Below are 9,726 nucleotides of genomic sequence, written 5' to 3'. Positions count from 1 at the left end.
CCCTGCATTTGGCTGATAATTTCTTTTCAATTATAGATAACTTCCAGAAATTTTTTCTGTAGCTTGCTGAACAATTTGAGATGTTGTATTTCTACAGTAGATCCAAAGATGGTTTTTATTTTTGAGGGGAGGGCTTTATAATTTTATTATAAATCAATAATTTTAAGTGCAAAGATTATTTCAGTATTGTGCTTTTCATAGTTAAATTTATCCATGCCATATAAATTTACTTTAAAATATAGATCAGGAGCCAGGCGGTGGTGGTGCACGCCTTTAATCCCAGCACTTAGGAGGCAGAGGCAGGCAGATTTCTGAGTTCGAGGCCAGCCTGGTCAACAGAGTGAGTTCCAGGACAGCCCAGGCTATACAGAGAAACCCTGCCTCGAAGAAAAAAAAAAAATCAGGAGAGAGTCCTTTTAATTTAAAAATGAACTTATTTTTGTGAATATTTGCAAATACCATCCTTTGTATGAAGAAAGGTAGCTAGTATGTTTTTAGACAATTGAAGGGTTAAGATTGTAAGACCAAAATTTCCTATAAACAGCCCTACTTTAGACTTTAAGCATCTCATATTCATTGATCTATTCTGTCAGGTTCTGTGGACGGTAGTTGGCTGTTTGGATATGGGTGGGATGGTTAGAGTCAGATCTACTATAGAAAATGTTAAGAACCACGTGGAGAAAATATATCCAAATAATTTCTTCTCTCTGTATCCTTTCTTGACCTTCAGAATCCTTTCTTCTCCTGTGTGTGTCCTTCAGTTTTGAGTAGCCAATGGTTTCATGGGTTGTTCATGGTACATTATTCTCTTGCAGTGGTGTTTAAGGGAATGTTTTTACATTATTGCTTTCAGTTTTGATATAGTTATATTTGAAGCTTTATGAGTGCATTTTAAACAAACCTGAAGAAAAAATGTGGGGCTAAGTGACCAAGGAGCCTCTGTTCTCAACTTATCTTTACTCAGAGGCCAATTGGCTTCACTTCCCCCAGAACTTTTTACATGGAGGTGTCCCTCCACTTTTCCCCTAGCAGTAAGTAGTCTTTCTACTGTAGCTTTTTATCTCTGATTCCTTCTCATTTTTCATTATCTGTCTGTCTTTTCCTCACTTTCCTCTTCACAGTTGTCTTTCTCCTTACACTTCTCTTTGTCTCTCTCCCAGCTCCTCATGCCCCTTTCTATCAGTTACTTGTTGATCTTCTTTGTTCAGTGACATAATCAGATCCATTTTAATCAGAACACAATCTTCTTTTTTGTTAGTTGGGTGGGAGCAATCAGTGGCGGCTGGGAGCTCAGTGAGATAGGCTCTTGTGTAGCCTAGGCTGGCCTGGAACTCATTGGGTAGCTGAGACTGGCTTTAGAATCTTGATCCACCTGCCTCTATCTCCTAAATTGTAGGATTACAGAAATGTGCCACCAACTTCAACTCACAGTTTTCTTTATTAAGTGGAATGTCAGAGACGTAAAAAGGGAATTGCTATATTTTTTAATAGATTTAAGAGGGATGTGTGAAAAGATGGACGGGGACCAATGATGGAAGGGGATGTCTCAGTGGATCCATGCCAAGGAATCTCTTCCCCCTGAGGGACCAGCCACACAACAGTATAGCATAGAATAGAGTTTATTCAGGGCATGGGAGAAGAGCCAGGATGGTAGTAGAGGCAGAGAGAGAGGGGCGGAGTGAGTAGTAGATGCCAGCCATGACCATGTGGAGAGAGGGGGAAGGGAAGTGGGGAGAGGCGAAGGGACAGAGAACCTGCAGGCACGGGAGTAAGGGGAGCAAGAGAGGGAGGAGGGGGCAGGCAGCCCCTTTTATAGTGGGCAGGCCTACCTGCCTGTTGCCAGGTAACTGTGGGGCGGAGCATACCTGGCTGCTGCCAAGTAACTGTGGAGGTGGAGTTTAGACAGAATACTAACAGTGTGAGCAGCTGAGAAACACATGGAGCAGATGGAGCCACTTCTTACCATTTCCTCCCAGTGTGTGCTTCTAACTGCAGTCCACTCTCGCACTCTGTTTTTGAGGATGCCTTTCCTCTTAGTTGCTTGCTTTAAAAGTTCAGACATCATCAGTTTCCGTGCTGAAAGTCTTTGCTACAATTCCCCCAATGCAATGAAAAGTTATTTTGGTTTTGAGGTTCCTGAATATTTGGAGCACAAATTTGGTATTTCGTGCTTGAGGGTAGAAGGGGGGTACATTTGTGTGAATCTTAAAAATCCGCTGTAGAGTTAAAGTTAAAGTAACCAGGCAGTTCCATATTTATCCTTTCAGGCTAGATTAAAGGGGCTGTTTTTCTTGTAATAATTGGAAGATTTAAGTGTCTATTTTTCAGAATTTTCTCCTGACTCAGTGCCTCACTTGTTGGCCCTATAGTATTTCTGTCTTATTTTCTGGTCTCCTTGGGTCCCACTCTCTTCTTTGCTTGTTTCTCCGTTGGTGTTTGCTGCTGTGAGTCTACGCCCACGTTTTCTTTCCACCTTCCCCCACACTATCCTCGATCCCTTTCCTCCCACGGGTGGTCGTTTTTCTGTCTCTGTACTGTTCTCACAGGCACCTTCCCCGTGTTTTTTCTGTATCTCAGTTTTCTGTGTTGAATTCAAGAGCCCTTATATTCTGCAGGACCTGCTGCTTTTTAAATCATTCCTTCATATCCTTTCTTCCTGAGGTGAGTTTGAGAAGGCAGTTGACCAAACACGACCCTTCGTGGGAAATTATGCCCTTTATAGGGGGCAGAATGGTGTTTTGTTTCCGTGTAGCTCATTCTTTTGGAAAGGTGTTGAGCTAGGCCTTGTCGCAGGTTACCTGAGTAGAGCCTTCGTCTTCTGCTCTTATCACTCTTGGGGCTTGAAGACAGAACATGAAAGTGGTCCAGGAAATACAGATTTTTCCATCCAAGAACGCCTACTAGCCAAATCCAGTTCTCAGGTGACTTTTCCTAAGCAAAGTCTTCTGTGAGGAGACCCTGTCAGACCAGAAGCTGCTCAAAGACTACCACACCCTGGGCTCCTCTACCTTCTCTGTGCTCTGTCCCCGCCTCTGTTAGTTTGAGCCAATGGGCTGAGCTCCAGGGGGTGGGCTAGGGCGGGGCAGGGGTGGGGCCAGGGCAGAGGAGCTGTGCTGCAGCTGCTGCCCAGCAGTGCTGGCTTGGCCCGGCATGGGGGATGGAGGCAGCAAGTTTGAGTCCTAGGCGGCAGCAGCCGCCGCCGCCAGGCTGTGAGTGTTCTTCTGGAGTCGGCACGGGGGATACAGGATGGAGCCCCACGGTGAGTGAAGGGCGGCGGTGGTGCTCGTTCCCACCGAGGCTGCTGAGTTGGGGTTTTCCTGAGTTACAATCGAGTCTGGGTCCGAATATGTGACTAGTTCTTGGTGCTCATAGTTTCTTGCTGAGCTTAGGAACCGGACTGTGAGAACCGACCTGCAGGGGTGAGCAGATGGTATTCCAAGTACAGCCGCGCAGTTAGCTCACATTTACCTACCGTGTACTGAAACTTCGCCTTTTGTAACTCTTTTAATTCTCAGGACAGGTCCACGACCCTTGAACTCATTTCTCACACAGGAAAGCTGAGGTTAAAAGTCTGCCCAAAGTAGTAATTGACAATATCAAAGCTTAAACCTAGGCGCCCTTGCCCCAGATCCTAGGCGCCCTTGCCCCAGAATCCGTGCTCTTGCTCTTGAGCACAGTGTGCTCCCACCAACCCCGCCAGCAATTCTCACTCCAGGTAGGGTGCTCAGTCCCAGGGTATTTTAGGAGTTCCGTCATGCATATTGTTGTCGTCTATGTTTTGTATTTAGAGGATATTTTTGTTTGAGCACTTCTCAGTGTCGTGGTGTGTTCTCATTTGTTTTGAATATGTTTGGAGGTTTGATGGTTTTAATTTTAAAACATCTATGGATGTGCTCAAGATTGAGGATTTTGAAGGTAGAATTCTAGTGGCTGATGACAGTCTCTGCTTATCAGTTTTTCACCTTTGAGAGATAACTCACCAAATACCCTTTTGGAGACAGGATTGTTACCTGTTAAGGCCTCTGACTATCTCTTGTCAGTTGTGTCTTTTGTCTAACACTATCAATGTTGGCTGTCCTTTTTCGTTTCTCTTTCCTCTGTTTGTATGAAATCAGGCGTGGGGAACGTGCACTTTGGCATTGGGTGGTTTTGGCTGGTCAGAGGCGAGCCCTCCTTGCCAGGAATGCTAGACATTCTGGAGGCGTGGGAGGCAGGGCAGCTTTTTCTCCTCCTCTATTTATTTATTTATTTATTTATTTATTTTCAGTTTTTTAGCTATCATGCTGGATTCAGACTGCACAAGAATAAAATGTGTGTTGTATATCTTATTATAGAATTGTTAAGGATAAAGCTGTTCCCGACATATTCCTGTTTGTTTTTGTAGAGTTTTTTTTTAAAGTGTAATTAAAGACCTTTACACTTGATTCCTGTGTGGGTTTTTTTTTAGTGTCTTTTTATAGATTCTCACAAACTCAGAAATTATGCTCAAACAACAGATTCCTGAAATTATGCAGTTTTGAAATATAAGTAGTAAGAAATAAAGTGCAGATATTTTGAGCAGTTTTACATCCCAGTTAGCTCTCTACTTCTGTTATATACATTATGGAGTGTGTGAGGGGACATTTGATTGACACAAAAGTCGTGTAAAAGACACCATTTGGGAGATTAGAAAATCTGTATGAACTTTTTTTTTTCTCCCACTGGTTGGTTGGACTGAGGGCCTCTTGCCGGGCAGTGAGCACTTTTCCACTGAGCGCTCCGTCCACATTTGTAAAGCACATGTGATTCAGAGCTTACAGTTGTTTTTCTATATTCATTTTCTACTTTCTATAAAATTCTTCAAGAGATAGATAATACAATTTTTAATATTTATGGCTTAGAGTTGGAAGAGAATTAGTTTCACAAATATTTCACTCAACAGTCTGTTTGCACAGTTCAAACTTCACTTGGAAGCATATTCTAGGTTTCCATGAAATCAGTTAAGCTTCTGGGACTGTTTCCAGTCCTATATTTCTTGTTTACAATCTACAGACTTATGAAGCCACAGCTTGTTTATTATTTAAATATTCTTAAAAACAATTTCCCACAATAAAGTGTCCTAGTAATAATAGCTCACAATTACTGAGTCTTCATGCCAGGCACTGTGCTAAGTACTTTCTATGCATCACTATCTAATTTAATTAAATTGCCAGTTTCAATCTGTTATTAACTATACTTTATATTACCACTAAGCAGAGAATACTTATTTTGGTGCATGGGAAAGTAATGTACAGGACCTCGCAAAGTGCATATTGTCCAGACGCTCTCATTGTCATAGTTCAGTTAGAAAAGTGTGATTTTAATTTTAAACATCTTTTCAATTGTAGTGTTGACTTTTAAATGTGAGAAAAATTGTAATGATGTTCTAAAAACTTAGTGCATTTAGCATAATGCATATTTCATGCCTTTCCCCTCTGTGCTCATTGGTATGTTAACAAGTTTTTTTAAGTCTCTTCTAAAAATTAGAAGTATTTTTGAAACAGGGTTTACAACTTTGAATTGCTAATTTGACACAGATTATTCAGTTCTTTTTACTCGTGAATTGATTTTATACTTGTTAATCTCTTAGTTTTTTAAATCATCTTTATCAGTGACTATGACTAAGTGTCTAGTTTACTAAATTTGAAGGTAACAAACAACAGAAAGACTTTATTATGTAAACTGCAAAAGTGATGGAGTGTGATAGCTACTCAGTAGCCTTCTCAGTGATATGGAAAAGATCTGCCCAAACAAGGTACTTGAGTATTTTATTTATTTTTGTTAATTGAAGGGGATACTTTAATATTAATGACCAAAAACTGTCCTGTTCATTTTAGAAATTACAAGGAATAATTTGAGATTGTAAGCTAGTTTAAATATAAAAAGTATATTCTTAAATAATTTGAAATTGAGTCAATGAATGTTTGAAACTGTAAATGGTAATGGGGCATCGTGTTTACATGATCATAAGTAATAGTAGAAATGCAGCTTCCAGGCCCTGCTGATGGCACGCTCCCTTAATCCCTGCACTCGGAGGCAGAGGCAGGAGGATCTCAGAGTTCGAGGCCAGCCTGGTCTACAGTGTTGAGTTCTAGGACAGCCAGGGTTATACAGAGAAACCCTGTCTTGAAAAAACAAAACAAAACAAAAGAAATATAACTTTGATTTTCATTTTATGTAATCTCACACCTTTACATAATTTTGAATGCTTATTTTTGAGAATATTTTAGATATAGATTTTTAAACAATTTTCTTTACAAAATATTACACCCTAGAGTTGTTTTTGTGTTTCTATAAAAACTGTTAGAGTAAACGTATAAGCCCATTCATTATTAATCTTGCTAAGTTGTTCATTTTGCTGATAGTTTCAAGTAGGCTATCCCTTACATGCTTACTGTGATACAAGCAAAAAATATGGAGGTTAGCAAATGGTTGTGGTCTTGATGTCAAGATTATAGCTGGACAGGGAGTCATAGTTTAAGGCATCTATTTGTACTATAGTAAATACAAAGTGAAAATTTTAGGTACTATAAGAGCACTGTTGGAGATTCTGCTCTGGTTTAGTGGTGATGATAAAGGGATGCCAGTGGTACAGGAAGATGTCTTCCTTCCTTCCTTCCTTCCTTCCTTCCTTCCTTCCTTCCTTCCTTCCTTCCTTCCTTTTCTCTTCTTTTTGAGACAGGGTTTCTCTGCATAGCCTTGGCTGTCTTAGAACTTGCTCTGTAGATCTAGCTGGACTAGAACTCACAGAGATCCACCTACCTGTCTTTGCCACCTAAGTGCTAGGATTAAAGGTGTGTATGTTTTAGAGGTTCATGACACATAAATGGAAGTAACTAAATCCTTAAGAAATTAATATAGTAGCTTAACAAAAAGTAATGGTAGTTTATTAGTATGTTAGCAGTAAAAGTAAGAATGGATAGATTAGAGAATTGTAATTAGGGCCCAAAAATGTATTATGCCATGTGTGGTATGAATAAATAATAATGTCTCTTACATGTAACAAAGATGATAAGCTTTCTATTATTGATTTCATGGAGGTCCTTGGTTGTTCTATCATTATGAAAGTATCCAAATACTCGTAGCATATTTGGGAAACTTTTTTAATGATGTTTGAGCTAATTCTCCACCACTCCCAGCCCTTCTTTTGGTTTTTCCAGTCAGGGTTTCTCTGTGTAACTCTGGCCATTATGGAACTCTCTAAACCAGGCTGGACTCGGAACTTAGAGCTCCACCTGCCTCTGCCTCCAGAGTGCTAAGATTAAAGGTGTGTGCCACCACTGTTCTGCTATTGTCTGTTTGTTTTTTAATGAAACAAGGTCTTTCTACATAGCTCAGGCCGTCCCGGAACTTACTATGTGGTCCAGGCTGACTTTGAACTCACAGAGATCTTGCTGTCTCTGGGGAGTGATAGGATTAAAGGCATATGTCACCACTGCCTGGCCCTCCTCTCTTGTTTCTTTTCTGATTTCAAGAGATACAACCAAAATAAGGACTTTCAATTTTAGAACAGTTAAATAAAGATAAAAAGACAAAAATATTGTGTTCCAGTAAATCAGAACTAGATGTCTTAACAGAAAACCCTCTTTATTTTGTGATCTCTTTTAGTCTTCATATGAGCCTATAAATTAATTGAATAGATTGCACATTTGGAAAATATTAGAGCTGAGATTAAAATACAAGTTTTTCTTATGCCAAGTATTTATTTGTCCAGTCGAGGTATGTGAGATTACTAGACATTCTTAGAGCTTCTTTCAACGAAGAAATATTCTTGACAATTTCGGATAAGCTAGATATATGTGCATGTATATGCATTCTCAGAAATTACTCTAATTGAAACTGATGTGCTGAGTGGACGCTTCTGTGTCGTCTCATCTAACTCTGACATAATCTCTGGTGTAGGTGTTGTCAGTATGTTTTCCTTGAGTGAGCGTATCACAGTGAAGAGATGAATTAACAGCTTGTGAGGTCACACACACAGTAAGTGGTAGAGGAAGATTTTGAAAATATGTTTCTCAAAGTGTATTTCATCTTTAGTTTTGAAGGCAGTTCTGCAAAGGGAAAATATGACTGTCACTAAGTGATGCATTGGAACTGTCTTTACAATAAAAAAGTAAAATTCTCTATCGTAAGAATTAAAGTAGTTATGAGCACAAATTTTAGCTTTGAGGTTTATCTAGGATTGAACTCCAGCTCTTAGTTGGGAATGTAGAGGCGTGTCAGCCTCAAAAGCTCAGGTTCTTTGCATTGTGAAATGAAAAGCATGGTAGGAGCTTGCCCATCCCAGGGTTTGCTTATCATAGAGTTGTCGGAATTGCAGACACTCAGTGACAGCTGCTGTCGTTGAGCTCGGTGTTTCCTTATCTAGAGCTAGAATGCTGAGGTGGGCTGGGGGCTGTTGGTGAAACCTAGTATGATATCTCTTGGCTGATATGCTATTTTCCCCTCTCTTTTGTTTCTTGTCCCCTTAAGGATTTCAGTTTTTCTGACTGTTAAATGAGAGGATGATTGCTCACAAACAGAAAAAGGCAAAGAAAAAACGTGTTTGGGCATCAGGCCAACTCTCTGCTGCTATTACAACTTCTGAAATGGGGCTCAAGTCCGTAAGTTCCAACTCCATTTTTGATCCGGAGTACATCAAGGAGCTGGTGAATGATATCAGGAAGTTCTCCCATATGTTACTATATTTGAAAGAAGCTATTCTTTCAGGTTTGTCAACTTTTCTCAGTATTCTTATTGGTAGTTTGTAAAACTTAAGCGCCAGCCCAGTTATCTGTGTCCCATGACAAGAACAAGCCATTCTTCACTACTTAGTTTGTGACTTTCCCCTAAAATGTTAAATGCATACAGTGTAAATGTTTTTTAAATCAGATAACAGTACAGTACATAATAAAAGCCTTGTTAAGTGTGAGAGGACAAGAGCACAAAGAAAAACTAGTTTTGGATTTTGAGCAGAGTTGAGTATATTTTACACTGGTATACTTGACAACACTGAAATCTAAACAGTCCTGTTATGATCTGTGAGAAGCAGACTAACATATGTAATTTACCTTGCTGGCACTTTAGTCTAAAATTTGCTTTTCATTTTCTTGCCAAAATTTAATCCGAAATGTATGTCTCTGACTTGAATGGAGAACCTGTCTTTCGGCTATTAGTGCCACCTTCATGTCCACATTTGATGTCAGTGACACATAGTGCTTCAGAGACCTCCGCCTCTTTAGTAGTAAACACTGGTTCACAGCATCAACTTTAGACATAAAGAGTGAAGATCTCTGGTATATGAGGCCTCTTGGGCCTTCATAGACATTTATCAGATTTCAATAAATATGTTTGAGTATATAACTAAAATATTTATTTCCAAAACCACATCTTTATACTAATTTTTTTCAAATATAACTAATTTTTAAGTTGAAATTCCCAAAATAATTGGATTAAAGTGGAAGGTTCAAAATTTTAGTAAAGTTTTCATCGTATATTGTTCTTTTGAGATTGCATAAATATTAAAGAAGTTACTCACAATTCTGTTTATATTTTAATAGTACCATCTTGAAGTCTAGCTATGGATGATTGAATGACAGTAAGCTAGAAAGAGACCTTAAATGCTTTATTATACTCATAGCATCTCAAAACAACAAACCTGTCATTTATTCAAAGAAGTATGGCTTCATTATAAAGCCTTGGTTTTAACTAGGTTACTTTTAAGTTGTT

At 39.3% G+C, this 9,726-nt stretch overlaps 1 protein-coding gene across 3 annotated transcripts in view; it reads left to right on the top strand.

Moving 5' to 3' along the window:
- The window catches only part of Arhgap29 (Rho GTPase activating protein 29), a 61,884-nt gene that overhangs the window by 9,714 nt on the left and 42,444 nt on the right, over nt 1–9,726 (top strand). The window contains exons 1-2 of one of the 3 annotated variants that reach the window (XM_028760418.1): nt 3,109–3,259; nt 8,491–8,727. In XM_028760418.1, coding sequence (XP_028616251.1) covers nt 8,523–8,727 — 205 coding nt within the window. In that variant the 5' untranslated portion in view covers nt 3,109–3,259; nt 8,491–8,522. Of the gene's footprint in view, nt 1–3,108; nt 3,260–7,933; nt 7,999–8,490; nt 8,728–9,726 lie in introns of those variants that run through there. The other 2 variants (XM_028760420.1, XM_028760419.1) reach the window with 2 other exon arrangements.

This window comes from Grammomys surdaster, unplaced genomic scaffold (genome assembly GCF_004785775.1).
Source record: "Grammomys surdaster isolate TR1022 unplaced genomic scaffold, NIH_TR_1.0 126531, whole genome shotgun sequence".
Lineage (NCBI taxonomy): Eukaryota > Metazoa > Chordata > Mammalia > Rodentia > Muridae > Grammomys > Grammomys surdaster.
Note: the sequence above shows the minus strand (reverse complement) of the source record. Positions and strands in the feature narration are given on the sequence as shown.